Source organism: Crinia signifera, chromosome 12, assembly GCF_055691185.1.
Source record: "Crinia signifera chromosome 12, ASM5569118v1, whole genome shotgun sequence".
Classification (NCBI taxonomy): domain Eukaryota; kingdom Metazoa; phylum Chordata; class Amphibia; order Anura; family Myobatrachidae; genus Crinia; species Crinia signifera.
In genome coordinates, this window is record NC_139228.1 from 66,658,726 (window position 1) to 66,678,930 (window position 20,205).

At 48.3% G+C, this 20,205-nt stretch overlaps 1 protein-coding gene across 2 annotated transcripts in view; it reads right to left on the minus strand.

The window, feature by feature from the left end:
* The window catches only part of LOC146049811 (B2 bradykinin receptor-like), a 46,374-nt gene extending 32,819 nt beyond the window's left edge, over nucleotides 1-13,555 (minus strand). Inside the window, exon 1 of one of the 2 annotated variants that reach the window (XM_083166443.1) lies at nucleotides 13,352-13,555. In XM_083166443.1, coding sequence (XP_083022569.1) covers nucleotides 13,352-13,477 — 126 coding nt within the window. In that variant the 5' untranslated portion in view covers nucleotides 13,478-13,555. Of the gene's footprint in view, nucleotides 1-3,042; nucleotides 3,120-13,351 lie in introns of those variants that run through there. The other variant, XM_083166444.1, reaches the window with a different exon arrangement.
* Nucleotides 13,556-20,205: the final 6,650 nt, after the last annotated feature.

A 20,205-nucleotide genomic window follows, 5' to 3' on the forward strand; every position in this document is an offset into this window, starting at 1 on the left:
TTTTGTGTAAAAAAATGTAATTTTTCATTTTCACTGCCCACTTGTATCAAAATTGGTGAAACCCCTGGGGGTTTGAAATGTACACTATACCCCTAGATGAATTCCCTGAGGGGTGTACTTTGCAAAATGGGGTGACTTGTGGGGGGGTTCCACTGTATTGGTGCAACATAGCACCCACCATTCATTCCACCAGAATCTGTGCTGCAAAATCCAAAAATCACTCCTTCCCTTCTGAGTCCTGCCATGCACCCAACTGGTATTTTTTGGTCACATGTGAGGCATTGCCGTACTCGGGAGAAATTGGGGCACAGATTTTGGGGTGCTTTTTCTCCTTCATACCTTCTGAAAATGAAAAATTTTGAGCCAGAACTGCATTTTTGTGTAAAAAAATGTAATTTTTCATTTTCACTGCCCACTTGTATCAAAATTGGTAAAACCCCTAGGGGTTTGAAATGTACACTATACCCCTAGATGAATTCCCTGAGGGGTGTAGTTTTCAAAATGGGGTGACTTGTGGGGGGGTTCCACTGTATTGGTGCTTTGGGGGTCTTGCTAATGCGACATAGCACCCACCAAAATTCCACCAGAATCTGAGCTGCAAAATCCAAAAATCACTCCTTCCCTTCTGAGTCCTGCCATGCACCCAACTGGTATTTTTTGGTCACATGTGAGGCATTGCCGTACTCGGGAGAAATTGGGGCACAGATTTTGGGGTGCTTTGTCTCCTTCATACCTTCTGAAAATGACAAATTTGGAGCCAGAACTGTATTTTTGTGTAAAAAAAATAATTTTTCATTTTCACTGCCCAGTTGTACCACAATTGGTGAAACCCCTGGGGGTTTGAAATGTACACTATACCCCTAGATGAATTCCCTGAGGGGTGTAGTTTGCAAAATGGGGTCACTTGTGGGGGGGTTCCTAACTTTTAGCATCTTATGGTGCCTAGAAACCTACATGGTGCCTAAAAAATAATCTCATAAAAAGGAGGCTCCAAAATCAAGTAGGTGCTCCTTCTATTATGAAGCCTGTGGTTTGGTCACCGTGCACACTAGGGCCACATATAGGATATTTATGAAAACAAAAGAATTGGGGGAATCAATTTTCAGTCACATTTCTCTAGTAAAATGTACTGTGTTCCTTAGAAAAATGTATTAAAATTGCAAATCTGCAAAAAAAAAGAAATTTTGAAATTTCACCTACACTTTGTTTTGTTTTAATTCCTGTGAAACACCTAAAGGGTTAACAAACTTCCAAAATGCTGTTTTGAATACTGTGAGGGGTGCAGTTTTTGAAATGGCATCATTTATGGGGGTGTCTCACATACAAGTCCCTCAAAGTCACATCAGAACTGAACTGGTCCCTAAAAAAATCAGTGTTTGAAATTTTCTTGAAAATTTGAGAATTTGCTATTCATATTGTAAGCCTCCTAGTGTCCCAAAAAATTAAAAGGAAGTTGAAATAATGATGTCAACATAAAGTAGACATATGGTCTATGTTAGTTATTCACTATTTTGAGTGGTAAGATTATTTGTCTCACAAGCAGAAAATTTAACATTTTGCAAATCGCTAAATTTTCCATTTTTTCACGATATTTTGGTATTTTTCACAAAAAAACACAGACTGTATCGACCCAAATTTACCACTAATTTGAAGTACAATGTGTCACGAAAAATCACGAAAAAACAATCTCAAAATCACTGGGATAAGTAAAAGCAAAAAAAAGTTATCCCCACTTAAGTGAGACATGTCAGATTTGAAAAAAAGGGCTCTGTCAGGAACGCAAAAACTGGCTCTGTCAGGAAGGGGTTAATTCCAAGTGGTGGAACCTGTGAGTGCTTGGTCCAGGTGCAAAATATAATTTGGGCCCCCTCCGACACTCCAACCCAAGTTCACAATATGCCACAAAGCAGCGGGCCCCTTCTTCCCCAGGGCCCCCGATGCAATGCACATGCTGCTCTAATGATAGTTCTGCTTCTGTGCACATGATAAATGTTACTTCAGTGTTCTCTGCTTCACTGCAACTGTGACATGACTGCTCAGTGTATTAGGTGTACGGTCATTGGGTCGACACGTGAGGTCGACCACTGAAGGCTGACATGTCTTAGGTCCACACATGAAATAGGTCGACATGGTTGAAAGCTCGTCGCAAGCATTTGGTCGACAATGACTCGGTTGACAGTCAAACTGTCAACATGGGTTTTTCACTTTAGACGACATGTGCCGACAGGCAGGGAGAATATAATAGTGTGCCCGAAGCATTGGGAGCGCAGCGTTACACTGTTACGGTGTCTGTGTCGACATTCCGTACAAAAAATATGAGAAACACATGTCGACCTAATGATTGTGTCGACCTTCCAACCATGTCGACACAAGCACTACACTTTGACGGGGTCCATGTTGACATTTGGGACAAAAAAACTTGAAAAACTCATGTTGACCTTTTGACTGTCGACCAAGCCTAACGCTTATGTCGACCTTCTTACCCTGTCAACCTTAGGCATGTCAACCTATTTTCATGTGTCTACATAAGCCATGTTGACCTTCAGTGTTGACCAAATACCGGTGGACCCAATGACCCAGATTATGTATTAAATATCTATAGCGTTGGTGTATTAACCCCTTGGGTGGTATGCCTGAAAATTTTCCGTTCACCTTTTGAACCCCACCCCCCTTGACCAACCCTTCCAGTCCCCCCGTCACCTTTGCTCCGGCGATCGGTACGCCGGAGCTCCCCTGACCCACCAACTTTCTGTGATGGGTATTGCTGGGGCCGGTTTGTCCTGTCCCAGCAAAACCCACCACTCAAGGAGTTAATGAAGCGGTGCTATACTAACATACAGTAAGAGAATAACAGTAAATTACAGACACTTAGGGGTACATTTACCAAGAAAAAGTAGTGATGTTGCCCATAGCAACCAATCAGATTCTGTCTCATATTTCCTAGGATGGAATAGAGAAATAATAGGCAAAATCTGATTGGTTGCAGCATCACCTCTTTTCATTTTAGAAGCATTAGAACATTTCCCTCTTAGAGGAACTTACCACCGCGTAGAAAGGTGCAGAAAAGTAACTATGACCTCTGCCGCCTCCTCCTGTGCGTTATCCTGGGCACCGGTCAGGCGACTGGCAGAATACAGAGGAGCTCGCACAGCACCAGGACCCTCTCTGGGTCCTGCTCTGCTACAATCTGTAATATCCCAGGAGAGGAGGTGGAAGCGTTTCATAGCCACATATGTTATACATTACAGCAGGCGGTGCTGTATGTTACACTGCGGCTATTGTGTCACATTAACCTCTCCCCGCTGTTGCAACAGTAGCAGAACACATCATAAAAACAGTATATTCAGCCCCTGACCACAAGTACATTTAGGAAATCTGTCACTGGGATCTGTTACATGGTCTGGTATCATAACACCATGTACTGTACTTAATAATAACTTATAGACAAGAGTGCGTGTGTGTGTGTGTGGACCAGCAAAAGTCAGGATTTTATACTGCAGGGAAGGGGGAGCAGGGGCTGCGGCGGTGATGCGGGAGACCCGGGGGCCGGATGGGGGATTTGATTTGCAGGACTCTCCCCCGGCCATTCTGAGAGGGTAGGCAAGTATGGAATTAGCTTATTCACAGTATTACATACAGCAGTGGCACAACTTGGGTGTGGTGAGCCCAGGTGAAAACCTTAAATTTGGACCCCCTCCTCCAACCCCAACACAACTTCACAATAAGCCACACAGCAGTGGGAGGCAGAGCATGACAGTGACAGTGGCTGACAGGAAACGGGTAAATGGGACAGTAATGGGCCTCTTAGTCCTCAGGGAACCAGGTGCTCTGCACCTGCTGCACCAGTGGTAGTTTCTCCTCTGCTGCACCGTGCCCAAGAAGTGGTACTGAGCCAGGGAGTCTCCAGAGGGGGAGCTGCAGCACAGTTAAAAATTCAAACAGGGCAGCCAAACCAACTTCCATTCCCAACTGACTCACTGGCAGTTGTTGTGGTTCCCCTGTTTGATATTTGGACTGTGCTGCAGCCCCCACTCTTGGTACTGAGCAGTTGTCCCTACATAGGGGGTTATACTGGTTCACTTCTTGTGGCAAATTCCTTCTCAGATGGACAAAACCATGTGCACTGCAGGTGGGGTAGATGTTACTTGTTCAGAGACTGTTCGATTTGGGTGGGTTTTTACTACAAAGTGAGATCTATATTGCATCAACAACTGTATTGATACTTAGCGCTACACCTTATGATAGTGTGAAATGTACCAATGAGATAGTGTGAAATGTGATGAGAGAGTGACAAATGACCGTTGTAGAGGTAAAATATGTGTGTTTTTAATAAACTAAAAAATATATGGAGTCCTGGTTAGCTGCACAGGAATAGGCCAGCGTGGTATCACTCTAGTGTGGCCCCATACCGGGGATTTAGGGTGTCTTTTAGGAACCCCTGTGTAAGCATAGGTACCTCACCTGGGACCTATGTCCAGAGTAGGTGACCGCAGCGGTCTCTGGTGGGGTGGGGTATGGGGATGGAAACGCAATGTTGCTTTGGGATATTGTGGTTTTGTCACACACACAAAAAATAGGATTTTGGGTACCTACCGGTAAATCCTTTTCTCGTAGTCCATATGGGATACTGGGTTGAATACTATGGGGACAGAGATCCTCCGCAGGAGAGACAGGCACATTAAAACTTTCAGTGTGGGTGCACTGGCTCCTCCCCTCTATCTCCCTCCACTAGTCATTAATGAAGAACTGTGAGAGTTATGTGAGGAGGTATGTGAACAAATAACGTGGTGAGATTTTCACAGCACACCCAAACCAAACAAAAAAATAATAAGGGAGACGAATTATAACAACTTCTGAAGTCACCAATAACTGTTGAATATGGTCAATACATGGCAACAAGCCCTAACAGTGTAAGGAACAGTGTCTTACAGCAGGAATGCCGCACAGAGGCGGGCTCCCAGTATCCCATATGGACTACAAGAAAAGGATTTACCAGTAGGTACCCAAAATCCTATTTTCTCTACCGTCCAATGGGATACTGGGTTGAATACTATGGGGAGGTCCCAAAGCTACCAGAACGTGCGGAGTCTGCTGTAGAACCGCTTGTCCGAACTGGGAATCGTCCCTGGCCAGAGTGTCAAATCTGTAAAATTTTACAAATGTGTGATGACCTGATCAAGTTGCAGCCCTGCACAGCTGCAGGGCCGAGACCCCTCGGGCAGCCACCCAAGAAGTCCCTACAGACCTGGTGGAATGGGCCTTCAATGACGGAGGAAGGGACAAACCAGCTTTTGCATAGGACTGTTGTATCGTGCATCGAATCCAACGTGCTATGGTCCGTGTAGATGCAGGAGAGCCCTTCTTTTGCGCATCGTACAGCACAAATAGACTACCCGTCTTACGGATTCTAGCTGTGCGCTTAACATACACCTTGAGAGTGTGTACCACATCCAAAGAAAGAGGTATATCCGGATGTACCGCGCTGGAAGGAACAACAATAGGTTGGTTGAGGTGGAACGCCGACACAACCTTCGGTAGCAACTGCGGCCTAGTCCTGAGCCCTATCCTCATGAAACACCAGGTAAGGGCTTTTACAGGACAGCGCTCTGAGCTCAGACACCCGCCTGGCTGAAGCCAAAGCCAGCAGGACAACAGTCTTCCAAGTAAGATGTTTTAACTCAGATTCTTCCAAAGGAACAAACCAAGAAGACTTGAGAAAGGTGAGAGCCACATCCAGGTCCCAAGACGCAGTGGGTGGCACAAAAGGAGGCTGAATCCTCAGCACCCTTTGTAGAAAGGTTTGAACCTCAGGCAAGGCCGTCTGCTTCTTTTGAAAAAATACAGACAGAGCTGAGATCTGGACCTTCAAGGAACCCAACCGGAGACCCAGCTCCAAGCCAGCCTGAAGAACAGGTTATTCAGACGAAATAGGGCTGGTGGCAAGCTATTTTTCTCACACCAGGCTATGTATTTCTTCCATATCACATGATCGTGAGAAGCTGTGACTGGTTTTCTGGCACGCGTCATGGTGGTAATGACCGAGGGATGCAGGCCCTTGTGGCTTAAGATCCGCAGCTCAACCTCCAGGCCGTTAAACGCAGCCGCTGTAAGTCCTGATAGACGATAGGCCCCTGGAGGAGAAGATCTTTTCTTTGAGGAAGACGCCACGGGTCTTCCAACTGCATGGCCTGAATGTCCCCTTACCAGGCCCTTCGAGGCCAGTCTGGTGCCACTAAGATGGCTTCTGCTCTTTGATGCCAAATCCGCTTTAGCACCCGCGCCAGTAACGGGAGCGGTGGGAACAGGTACACCAACTGGAAATCCCATGACCAAGTCAGGGCATCAACAGCTACTGCCACGGGACCCTGGTCCGTGCACAGTACCTGTCCACCTTGTGATTCAACCGTGAGGCCATGAGGTCGATCTGAGGGAGCCCCCAAAGAAGATCACCGACAGGGCCTTCACATGGTGTTCTGCCCAGGAGAATATCTTGTTGGTTTTCCCTCAAACAAGGCATGTTCCTCGTTCCTCCTTTGCGGTTGATGTAAGCAACCGTAGTTGCATTGTCCGACTGGACCTGCGCCGCCTTGCCCTGCAACATCGGTGCCGCCTGTAACAGGGCATAGTAAACTGCCCTTAACGCCAGGGTGTTTATATGCAGCATGCAGAATATCCAGCTGAAAAGTCCTCGAGTGGAACCAGGCATACTGGATAGCTTCGAATGAAGCAACCATTTTGCCCAACAACCTGAGGCAAAGTTGTACCGAGACCCGAGGGTTTGTTAGGACCTCTCTTACCAATTGCTGTATTGCTGAGGCCTTTTCGACTGGCAGGAACACTTTCTGCTCCACCGTGTCCAGAGTCATACCCAGGAACACCATTCTCTGGCTCGGGATCAACGAGGTTTTTGGTATATTTAAAATCCTCCCATGGTCCCTCAGCACCTGCATGGTCAGATTGAGTGCACTCTTCAGGGCCTCCTCCGATCCTGCCTTGATCAGCAGGTCATACAGGTAAGGTATTACATTTACCCTTTGGAGCCTGAGAAGGAACATCATCTCCGCCATGATCTTGGTAAAGACGCGCCAGGCTGTAGACAGACCGAAGGGTAGCCCCTGAAATTGGTAATGGCTTAGAAAGATTTGATGGGGGGGGCAAATCAGGATGTGAAAGTAGGCGTCCTTTACGTCCAAGGAGGGCAGGAACTCCCCTTGTTCCAGAGAGGCAATCACCGATCGGAGCGACTCCATTTTGAATTTGAACACTTGGAACAAAGAACAGGTTGGAATAGTATCCCTGATCCTGTTCCTGCCTTGGCACTGGTAGAATTACCTTTGACTGAAGGAGCTTGTGAATTGCTCCCTGTAAGAGATCCCGATCCTCGATTGAGGCTGGAAGGGCTGACTTGAAATAACGTCAGGGAAGGGGGCCTGGCGAACTTCAGCCTGTAGCCTAGCAAAATAAGACTCCTGGCCCAGGAATCTAGGTACGAGGCATCCCACACATTGCTGAAGTGCGACAGTCGAGCCACCACCTCTAGATTTTCTCATGGTGGGTGTACCCCGTCATGCAGCTGGCTTGGAAGAAGCTGCGGCGTTGGAACGGTCCTGATGACTTGAAGGGTTTGGCTTCCTAAATTTTCCTCTCGTGCCTCTGCTAGCATTTGAGGTGCCTCTAGCCTTTGGGCGGAACTTAGACCCGCGAAAAGACTGCTGGGAGGGACTTGTGAAAGGGTGCTTTACAACAGTGGGTGCTGACGGGAGGAACGTGGATTTACTTGCCGTAGCCTTGGAAATCCAGTCAAGCTCACTACCAAAGAGCCTTTCCCCTGGGAAAGGGATGCTTTCTACACTTTTTTTAGAATCCACATCAGCCACCCACTGGCGCAACCACAGTGCCCACCGGGCCGACACGGCCATTGCAAAATTCTGCACGTTTATAGCGCCCAATTCCTTCTGTGCCTCACAAAGCACCCGTGTCGTGTCATGTCCTGAATATGATGCAGATTTTCACCTGAGCCACAGACACGTCCCCCAACAAACCCTCTTGGATTTGCGTGGACCAAGTATAAATGGCCTTAGCCATCCAACTGGCCAGTACTGGGCATTGGGAAGCCCCACTGGCCGTGTACATGGACTTGAGCGTTGCTTCAAGTCTCCTATCTGCACCATCCTTGAGTGTGGAATCCCCAGGAACTGGTAACAGTACTTCTTTGAAAGGCGGGAAACAGAGGAACCTCCCACTTCTTCCTACCCACAGGATCAAAGGGGTACGCATTTGCAAACCTCTTTGAGAGCTGGAACCTCTTTTCGGGGTTCTGCCAAGCATTTTTTAATGCATTCTCTAATTCTGCCTGTTCAGGGAAATACACAGGCTGTCTTTTTTCTGAATCATAAAGAAAGGAATCTCCCTCAGAGGGTTCCTCCATAGGAAGTTCTAACACCTCTCATGGCTTTAATTAATGCCTCAGACCCATGGGTTGAAGTCTGCTCCAGTTTCCTGTTCATTTGCCTCCTCTCCTTCTTCAAGGATGTCCTCATCATCATCATCATCATCATCATCATCGGCCATTGCAGCAGCAGGCCGCTTTTGAGGCTGAGCAGGAGGGGTGAGCATATCAACCCTTGCAGACAAAATGGCTAATTCCCTCTGCACCCTCTGCGTCTGCTGTGTATTTGCAGAGAGCTGGGAAGCAACAGAGTCCATCAGCGTTTTAATGCTGCTGGCCCAAGCAGGCTCCTGACTATCTGCCTGCGACCCATCCACAAGTTGTGGCAGCATACACGGCTCACAGGTAACCTGTGACTGTGAAGCTGGTATGAACTTTGTGCTGCACACCATGCATGTTCATTTTTTCACCATGATGAAGCTTCTCACAGACCCCACAGTAGCACACACACACACACACACACACACACACACACACACACTTGATCAAACTGTAACCATACCTCCCAACAGTCCCGATTATTAGGGCCTGTCCCGCTGTCCCACCCGCGGTGAGGGGGGGCTGTTGGCATGCGCACAGCGTCTATTCCCGTAGCCAGGGGGCATGGCTAGAGGCTCACAGAGCCTCTGGGTCATGCCCCCATAGCGTCAAAATGGGGGCGTGGCCTCATGGGAGAGCAGCGAGTATAGACCACGCCCCAAATTAGGCCACGCCCACCTTTTTTTTTTGGCGCGCTTACGGCGCGCAGCAACTACGTCCCGTCTCCTCCAAAGTTGGGAGGTATGCTGTAACTATACACAGTATGAAGATCTAAATGTACCTCTGTGTTAGATACAAATAAAAGGAATTGGACAGGGCGCTCCCACTTGAGATACGATAGGATGTAGCCGGCACACTTTATTTGATGTCAATAAATTCTGCTGTGTTGCAATTCCTCAAACGAAAGACTAAAAAAAATCGCACTTTTCATAGTGTAGTTGTTACTGTAAATAGTAATAATTTTTCTAATGTATGTATATTCTCCGTACCGAAAAAGGCCACAAGATATCTCATATAATATTGTCTGATGCTTCAACGTTGGCCAAAATCTTTCTTCTCATTCCATGTATACCTCGGTTTAAAATTAAATGTTCCACATAGCGTAAAACTGTAAACATTTATTCAAAGTTAATACAAACAATCATACAATTTTGGCATAGTACCGTGTCTGGCCTTTTAATCAAGGCTATTTGTGTCGTATTGGACAGTCAAAGGAGTAGGTCCTGGTGAGATCCCGGGTCTCCACAGAAAATCGGGTCCCCCTCCCGGCCCCCGGGAAGGGTGGGCAACCCTCCCGGATTCAGGGGACACCCCCGCTGTCCCCCGGATCGCGGCATTAGAATGCCGCAATCCTCGGGTCTCAGGGGAGGGGGCGGAGATAAAATGACACAATTGCATCATTTTAGCCCCGCCCCCTCCACGGAGATCCCTGAATTTGCTGGTTTACCAGCATAGGGGCGTGGCTTAGTGATGTCACACTTAAGCCGCCCCCCCCCCCCCAAGCGGCTACTGAAACTCTCCTCTCCGGGCTTCTCCCGGAGAGGAGAATAAGAAGGGGGATTGCTGGGGGGATTGCTCGCTACAGCGCAATGCTGTGCGGTGATAAACCCCACACAGGACGGAGGTCCTGCAGCAGGGTCAGCTCTTAAGAGGCCGGGGACTGACCCTTCCCCTGACTCCCACGAAGTAGGACAGCTGCTTGTTCAAAGCAGCGCCCCAAAATAATAAACTAAATAAAATTGTAGAAAAACTCTGGAGCATCCAGGAAGCACTGCCTCTCCTGAGGCACATTTTTCTAAACTGACTAGTGGAGGGAGATAGAGGGGAGGAGCCAGTGCACCCACACTGAAAGTTTTAATGTGCCTGTCTCTCCTGCGGAGGATCTCTATCCCATAGTATTCAACCCAGTATCCCATTGGACGGTGTGTGTGTGTGTGTGTGTGTGTGTGTGTGTGTGTGTGTGTGTATGTATATGTATATGTATATATATACATATATATATATATATATATATATATATATATATATATATATATATATATATATATTTATTTATTTATTTATTTATTTATTTATTTATTTATTTTAGGATGCGGCCCGGCACTCGCCGCTGCTGTTCGACTGCCCTGGTTTTCGTCTATGTGGAGTATTCAAGATCAAAAAGAAAAGACTGGCACTCCGGGGTCTTCAATAAACGTGCTGTATTGAGTGGCAACAAAAGCGACCAACGTTTCGGGGGTAGTCCCCCTTTGTCAAGGTGTGTGGTGATAACGTTATCACCACGCACCTTGACAAAGGGGGACTACCCCCGAAACGTTGGTCGCTTTTGTTGCCACTCAATACAGCACGTTTATTGAAGACCCCGGAGTGCCAGTCTTTTCTTTTTGATTATATATATCTCTCTCTCTCTCTCTCTCTCTCTCTCTCTCTCTCTCTCTCTCTCTCTCTCTCTCTCTCTCTCTCTCTATATATATATATATATATATATATATATATATATATATATATATATATATATATATCTCAGTGTAAAAATAAAGCAGTCAGTATTTTCCCTGCACAGAAACAAAATAGCTCACCCAAATCTGAAGCCCTGTACACACGCTTAGATTTGATGTTAGATTTGATTTTTCTATTAGATTTGGCATTAGATCTGTAATTTTGCATTCGAGTCGATTTCGATTTCACAATGTAGGCTCAATGTACTCATTGGATTTACTTGATCGAATTCGAGATTTCCTCGGCTGCACAGTAGATTTTTATATTCGATTTTGAGAAAACAGGAGCGCGCATCGAATCAAATGCAGATCGAAAGTGTCCTAAAAACCATTTGATGTGGATTTGATTTTGCTTCTTTAAGCAAAATCGAATCGAAAACAGGGAAAAATCTAAGCATGTGTACACAGCTTTATGCTCTCTGCACATTTTACATCTGCCCCCCTGCAGTGCACATGGTTTTGTCCATTTAAGAAGGAATTTGCCAGAAAGAGTGAACCAGAATAACCCCCATAGTAACCTGTGCCAGAATGACACGACAGGTTTGACATGAGGGTGGTACTGAGCAGTTGTCCATACATAGTAACATGTACCGAGACTGACACCTGGCAGGTGGGACATGAGACGCCTGGCTGCCGGATAACGCGCATCACTGCAGGGACCCCGCCGCCAGATCACACAGCGCCGCAGGTTCCCCCCCCCCCCCCGTAGGCACCGGGGTGCCCCACCCCCCCTCGCCTGGGGTGCTCCGGCCCTGGACATGAGGGTGGTACTGAGCAGTTGTCCATACATAGTAACATGTACCGAGAATGACACCTGGCAGGTGGGACATGAGGGTGGTGCTGAGCAGTTGTTCATACATAGTAACATGCCTCTCCCTGTCGCCCTCTGCCTCTCCCTGTCGCCCACTGCCTCTCCCTGTCGCCCACTGCCTCTCCCTGTCACATTCTGCTTCCCACTGCCTCTCCCTGTCACCCTCTGCCTCTCCATGTCACATTCTGCGGTACTTGTGTATTTTGGCGGCGCCCCCGATGTCCGTCGTACCATGAACGCATCGCATGCCATGCACCCGATGGCATGCGATGCGACGCGATTTTGACCCCCTATACGATCAAAAATCGTATAAGCACCCTAAAGGGTGCTTTCGAGCACCCTAATGGGTGCTTACAATGTTAAATGCACCCCCACGCCACCCCCCCACTATAAACGTGAACCCGAAGCGTGGCGAGCGCAGCGAGCCCACGAGGGGCGGCGGTACGCGTCAAACGACTTTTTCATACCCCCACTATCCACGTCGGCGTGGAGTTGAGAATAGAAAGTGTGGTGAGCGCAGCGAGCCACCGAGCCCGAAGCGTGGCGAGGGGACGCGGATACCTTCACAGGTAAACGCTTCCCTTCGCGGGCTTCACAGGTATCCGCGTCCCCTCGCGGGGCTCGCGCTCGCCACGCTTCGGGTTCACGTTTATAGTGGGGGGGTGGCGTGGGCGTGCATTTAACATTGTAAGCACCCATTAGGGTGCTTATACAATGTTTAATCGCATTGCATCCTATGGCATTGTATGCCATGTACAATGGCATACAATTTAAAAATTGTATGCCATCGTGCACTGTCATACGATATCGCGTCGCATCGCATACCATCGTATGCGTTATGGTATGCGATGCGATGGGCGCCGCCAAAATACACAAGTACCCATTCTGCTTCCCCCTGCCTCTCCCTGTTGCCCTCTGCCTCTCCCTGTTACATTCTGCTTCCCACTGCCTCTCCCTGTCACCCACTGCCATGCTGCATATTGTGAACTTGGTTTGAAATGATATATTTTGCACCTAGGCTCATCACTCACAAGTTCCGCCACGGCCGTCATAATGTATAAGCATCTTCTTACTGTATTATCCCCAATGTATATTGTATCAGATACAGTTTATGTGCTTAGAGTAACTTTGCAAGAAGACATCAAACTGTTTTTTTATCATTTTCCGATTTGCTGTGAATGGTCACAAATCTGTAATCCTATCCCGTTACTGTCACCTGCGAGATTACAGCCAGTACAAGATCTGAGATGCCTTATATGGGTCCGTCACCCTGTCCCATAACGTTTCCTGGCCATAATAATACAAAGCTATAAAAGTTGTGTCTGCTCCAGTCCAGGAGAACTTAAATGTGTAGCTCAGATGGCTGAGGACACAGTACTTCTGCCAACAGACTATTCCCTAGCCTCCGTCCTGCCGCCACCAGCAGGAAACACTCCGCTCCCTTTTCCAGGTTTCCCCTCAAACTAAAAATGTAATTAGAATTTTTTTTTCAATAAAAAAAATATCCATCAGTAAAACAACAATCTGTGCATGTAAAACATTTCCACACTGTACCTTAATTTTCGTCCTCCGGAGCTTTCTCCTGGAAGGGAGGAGAAGGTTTCCAGTCGCTGTGGATTCCCGGAGTGTTTGTGTGAGTGGAGATCTGTGTATGATATTGTGCTGGTGTGTTAGAACCATCACACCCCTGATTTACAGGAGAGGAGGGATCACTGCTTCGGGCTTCCTTACTGCAGATGATCTGTTTCCATCTCAACTTACTTTTACACAACAAAGGTATTTCAATTCCAGACATCACCTGCATCACTGGAGAACCACAGTGCCCGTTCTCCCTCCCCGCACCTGGGTCTCTCTCGGTCAGACACAATTAAGGTTGATACTCAATCGGTCGACCACTATTGGTAGACAGGCTATAGGTTGACACAAGCATAAGGTTGACATTAGATTTTCTCATTTTTTGTGTCTGTGTTGACTTACATCGTCATGGACTCTGTATCAGTGTACAGCATCCCATCGCGTGGCTCTCTTCGTTTGCCACTGAGGCACCGGCTTGTAGTGAGGCACCGGGCGCGGTGCCTCACTATGCTCGGCACACTATATTCTCCATTTGTTGAAATGCTCAATGTCATCAAGAAAGTCACGTTGGCATAACAAGCATGTCGGCATTCTGGTGCTGACAAAACTCAAACAAAACAGTAACTCTGAGAAACTCTAAAAAGTTTTCTTAGATTATACATTTTCTGGGATTATTAGATCGACAGTGTCTGTCTATGTCGACAGTCAATACAGTAGGTCGACCACAATTGGTTAGCGCATGAAAAAGTTTGACATGGTCTAGGTCGACCTTGACAAAAGATCGACACAAGCAAAAGGTCGACCTGGAAATGGTCGACGCCAGATAGTGTAGACACGATTGTCACATAGTTGGTGTCAACACACGGATACCGTATTAGTGTACTGTGTCCCCTCTCGTGGCTCGCTGCGCTCGGCACGGGATTATATTCTCCTTATTTGCCCACTTGGATCATTAAGTAAAAACAAGATGGTTAAAAAAAAAAAAAAAAAATCTGGAAAAATTTTGTGTCCACCTTTTTTTTGTGTCGATCTTTTGACAATGTCGACGAGAAGTGAGCCAGAGGAGAAGTGGCCCATGGCAACCAATCAGCTGCTCTGTATAATGCTCTATTATGTAAATTATAGCTGTTACTTTAGTGCTGATTGGTTGACATGGGGCACTTATCCTCCCTTATCACTGCTTCATACATGTACCCCAAAGCATTTTGGGGATGTGAGGTCTAAGGTGGTGATAAAGATCCCCAAATTGCATCAATTCAGGTAGAATCAATATTCCTGCATTATATAGTCTGTGCGAACGCCGGCGAGTGTGGTACTCGTCAAAGGCATCACACATCAGGTCTGCACATGTCTATTTTCGCACGCATATGCATGTGCAGACCAGCAACATCGGTCCCCAGACCAAATTCGGTTAACAGCGAGCCAACCTGAATCACCCCAAAGTGTGTACCAGGACAGCCTGCACAGCTGAACGGTCGGATGCCTGCGGGAGTTTGGCACAGAACGTGAATAATGTCATCTATTATGAATTGCTGCTCGCGCTGGAATGCAGAGAGCCAGAATAGTTGTAATTTTTGTCTGTGATGATAAATCCCAGGGATGGTTTACGCATTCTAAAGTTTGATCTCGCTGATCCACATCATCGCACAGATTTTTTTTTTTTAAAGTCTAAAATCCCAGACTCAAATAATTCCCTTTATATAACTACACAAGTACAAATAAGTCATATAAAAGTGTTACGTGAACAGGTCCTGGAAAACATCTCTATAGGGGAAATATACTATTAGAAGTTGAAAAAGTGAAATGTTTTACAAACAGTTAATTGTTTCAACAAACAAAACAATTCATATTGGGGTAATCTATAACAGCCAAAAGAAATTATGAAATTCCCGACACGTTCGTCTGCATTGGGCAGACTGACCATATACAGACAGGGCAAATATAATGTACATCAAAGCGGTCATCAGAATACTATTAGGCGGCACTTCTACATTGGTTTTAGGAATTGCATTATGTATAAAAAAACTGCTGAGAGTATCCAGCACAGGCACAAAACGCGTCGGGTGACAAGTGTGAGATGTTTTTCAAGTGATTTCAAAAGTTAAATTTCTGTCTTCTAATCCTGGGGTCATCTGTCTCTACACTTGGATGTCCTGTATTTCAGTTTTAAAGTATGCCACCCACCAGGGCTTGACAAAGGCTTGTGGGGGCCCTGGGCAACAAAGTTGCAGGGGGCCCTCCAATAAAATGGCTGCAGAGGGTGCAGCTGGGATGAGAGGCGCAGCGGCACTGATCTCAGAGGTGGAAGAATGAGAGGTGGTTAGGTGGAAATTTGATTAGAAGGACGATGTTCGGAGGAGCAACTGTGTGGAGGAAAGGAGACTATCAAAACTTCCCACGCATAGGGCCTTATTCTAGTTCACACTTTCTGACAAAATCCTTCTTAGATGGACAAAACCATGTGCACTGCAGGTGGGGCAGATGTTACTTGTGCAGAGAGAATTAGATTTGGGTGGGGTTTTACTTCAAAGTGAGATCTATATTGCAGTGTAAAAATAAAGCAGTCAGTATTTACCCTGCACATAAACAAAATAACTCACCCAAATCTAATTCTCTCTGCACATTTTACATCTGCCCCCCTGCAGTGCACCTGGTTTTGTCCATCTAAGAAGGATTTTGTCAGAAAGAGTGAACTAGAATAAGGCCCATACTGTAGCTTCCGTCTCAGGGAAAAGATAATGATTGGATGTTGTAATGGTGATTGCTGATCACATGGTACAGGCGTACAGTCCAGTTCTGCAGTGTAATTTAATGGTGTATTTATATTTGTAATTCCAATTTGATGACCTGTGTATGATAGATAGATAGATAGATAGAGTGATTAAACTGTTGCAAATGAGCATCATGTCTGCTCTTGCTTTTGGAGATTAGAAACCCCTCTGCCTGACGACGTTACATTGTGGCAAGATAAAACCATTCTGAGTAAATACATACGGGAATGAGAAGTCCCAAGTGGCATTTAAAACCTTGCCACACTGTCTGCAAAATCCAGAGATCTTGATATCCGTTAAATGCTCTTCGGCATAACTGAGATTAATAGTCCAAAAGAGGAACCAAATACTGGGCACAATAGATGTAGATACGGACAACATCCAAAGCGTTAGAAGAGATGGGGGGAGGGATTTAGGCACTTGTGTAGTTTCACGGCGCCACCTAACGCTACGCTGCCTAGCATAGTTAACGTAGTGTCCCAGCGGCAGCCCTGCATAGTCAGCGTAGTATTCCAGCGGCAGCCCTGCATAGTTAACGTAGTGTCCCAGCGGCAGCCCTGCATAGTCAGCGTAGTGTCCCAGCGGCAGCCCTGCATAGTTAACGTAGTGTCCCAGCGGCAGCCCTGCATAGTCAGCGTATTGTCCCAGCGGCAGCCCTGCATAGTCAGCGTAGTGTCCCAGCGGCAGCCCTGCATAGTCAGCGTAGTATTCCAGCGGCAGCCCTGCATAGTCAGCGTAGTATTCCAGCGGCAGCCCTGCATAGTCAGCGTAGTGTCCCAGCGGCAGCCCTGCACAGTCAGCGTAGTATTCCAGCGGCAGCCCTGCATAGTCAGCGTAGTATTCCAGCGGCAGCCCTGCATAGTCAGCGTAGTGTCCCAGCGGCAGCCCTGCATAGTCAGCGTAGTATTCCAGCGGCAGCCCTGCATAGTCAGCGTAGTATTCCAGCGGCAGCCCTGCATAGTCAGCGTAGTGTCCCAGCGGCAGCCCTGCATAGTCAGCGTAGTATTCCAGCGGCAGCCCTGCATAGTCAGCGTAGTATTCCAGCGGCAGCCCTGCATAGTCAGCGTAGTATTCCAGCGGCAGCCCTGCATAGTCAGCGTAGTGTCCCAGTGGCAGCCCTGCATAGTCAGCGTAGTGTCCCAGCGGCAGCCCTGCATAGTCAGCGTAGTATTCCAGCGGCAGCCCTGCATAGTCAGCGTAGTATTCCAGCGGCAGCCCTGCATAGTCAGCGTAGTGTTCCAGCGGCAGCCCTGCATAGTCAGCCCTGCATAGTCAGCGTAGTGTCCCAGCGGCAGCCCTGCATAGTCAGCGTAGTATTCCAGCGGCAGCCCTGCATAGTCAGCGTAGTGTCCCAGCGGCAGCCCTGCATAGTCAGCGTAGTGTCCCAGCGGCAGCCCTGCATAGTCAGCGTAGTATTCCAGCGGCAGCCCTGCATAGTCAGCGTAGTGTCCCAGCGGCAGCCCTGCATAGTCAGCGTAGTATTCCAGCGGCAGCCCTGCATAGTCAGCGTAGTGTCCCAGCGGCAGCCCTGCATAGTCAGCGTAGTGTCCCAGCGGCAGCCCTGCATAGTCAGCGTAGTGTCCCAACGGAAGCCCTGCGTAGTCAGCGTAGTGTCCCAACGGAAGCCCTGCGTAGTCAGCGTAGTGTCCCAACGGAAGCCCTGCGTAGTCAGCGTAGTGTCCCAACGGAAGCCCTGTGTAGTCAGCGTAGTGTCCCAACGGCAGCCCTGTGTAGTCACCGTACTGTCCCCGCAGGCTGCAGCTCTGTCCCTGGTAAGCCTAGTGAGTGCCTCTCACACAGTGCCGGTAACCGCCAGATCTCCTGCGCTGGTGGACGCAGGCGGAGATGCGCTCCATCTGCCTGAGACGCACGAACGTCTCATATACTTCTGTGTCTCAGTAATTCTTGCGGCAGGGTACAGCAACCCTGCCTGTGTCCACTTCTGGAAGACGGTCAGGGTTAGGGGTTCAGTAGCGCGTGTGTCTCGTGCACAAAAGGGGGGTGCGGGCACAAGTGCGTCTCATGCACAATAAAGGACGCATTTGCCAGTGCACCATGTTACATACTAGCAAATGCCTCCATTTCAAACCCCCACTATCCACGGCAGCCTGAAGCGTGGCGAACGCACGCATTACGCGTCCTCCCGACCTGTGCATACCCCCCACTATTGAGTTGATTTTATAAAGTGTGGAGAGCGCAGCGAGCCACCAAGCCCGAAGCGTGGTGAGTGGATGTGTAAAACAAGCCCGCAGAGTGGCAAGCGGACGCGGAATACAGGTCAAGTAATCCACGTCCCCTTGCGAGGCTCGCTGCTCTCGCTCGTTTTACGCGTCCGCTCGCCACGCTTCAGGCTTGGTGGCTTGCTTCGCTTGCCACACTTAATAATATCAACTCCATGCCGACGTGGATAGTGGGGGTATGAACAGGTCAGGGGGACAAGTACAATGTCCCCTCGTGGTGCTCGCCACGCTTCAGGCTGACATGGATAGTGGGGTGTTTCAGGAACACATTCACACTTGTCATGCCAGCAGTGGTGGACCTAGGTGCCACAGTGCCCAGAGCAAGAGCATGATTCGCACCTGTCTACGCTAACTGCGTAACGCTGACTGACTGCGCTAACTGCGTAACGCTGACTGACTGCGCTAACTGCGTAACGCTGACTGACTGCGCTAACTGTGTAACGCTGACTGACTGCGCTAACTGCGTAACGCTGACTGACTGCGCTAACTGCGTAACGCTGACTGACTGCGCTAACTGGGTTACGCTGACTGACTGCGCTAACTGGGTAACGCTGACTGCGCTAACTGCATAACGCTGACTGACTGCGCTAACTGCGTAACGCTGACTGCGCTAACTGCGTAACGCTGACTGACTGCGCTAACTGCGTAACGCTGACTGCGCTAACTGCGTAACGCTGACTGCGTAACGCTGACTGACTGCGCTAACTGCGTAACGCTGACTGACTGCGCTAACTGCGTAAGCTCCAGTTAGTTGCAAACGTACACACAGTCACAGACACAAGCTGAATACGGGAACACAACGCTAAAGCTGACAGGGACGCTGACTACGCTGGCCGCGGGAACACTACGCTGATGCTGATAGGGACACTATGATGACCAGGGCCGGCTCTACCATTAGGCAGCTTTAGGCATCTGCCTAGGGCGCTGGGATCCGGGAGGGGGGGGCGCCACCAAGTCTGCAAATCAAAAAGTCAAGGTTGTTTATGAGGATCCTTGTTGAACTTAATGCAGGTGGCAACTGTGGAACTTCTAAGACCTCACCTCCATACTTTCCCTTGAGACATACTTCCCTACATTGCTGCCCCCTCCTCCTTGTACTCTGTTGTGAGTGGCAAAGGGGAGGGTGCAGAGGGCCTTCAGGAAAAGCAGGGGACTTTCCCACCTTCCCAGCGGGAAGGGAGGGGGGCACATGATTTTTTTTTGGGGTAGGAGTAGGTTGAAGTTTTGCCTAGGGTGCTGAGAAGCCTTACACCGGCCCTGATGATGACTACGTAAGCGGCGCCGTGAAACTACACAAGTACAGGGTTTTTTTATATTAGGAACTGTCCAGAGTTATAGAGGGGACACATTATATTGTTAGATTACAGTTAAATCATAACTTTTAATATGCCTAGCTCTGCCCCCCTTACTAAGGGCCTTATTCTGGTTGATTCGGTCGGATGCGTTTTCGGACAGGATCCGAGTGTTCTTAGCCCCGCCTACCGTACAGATCGCTCACACCGTCCGAATGCGGTAAGACGCCGACCGAACGGACCGCGAGTGGATGTTTCATGTGAATACCTCCTCCATCTGTGGGAACCTCCCCCATCCTCCGATGGTCGCCGACCATCGAATGATGGGCCGAGCAGTCAGACAGCCCCGAGTGCTCCAGACCACTCGGGCATTTCTCCGTGCAAACGCAGAGATATGGGCGGGCAGCTGGCATCCGGCTATGTCATATGTCCGCCCCCCACACGTGCGTCACAGTCGGATTACCATACGTACGCCCAGCGTTTTTCATGGGAACAGCCAATAAATGCGATATGGTAATGAGCCCAAAATG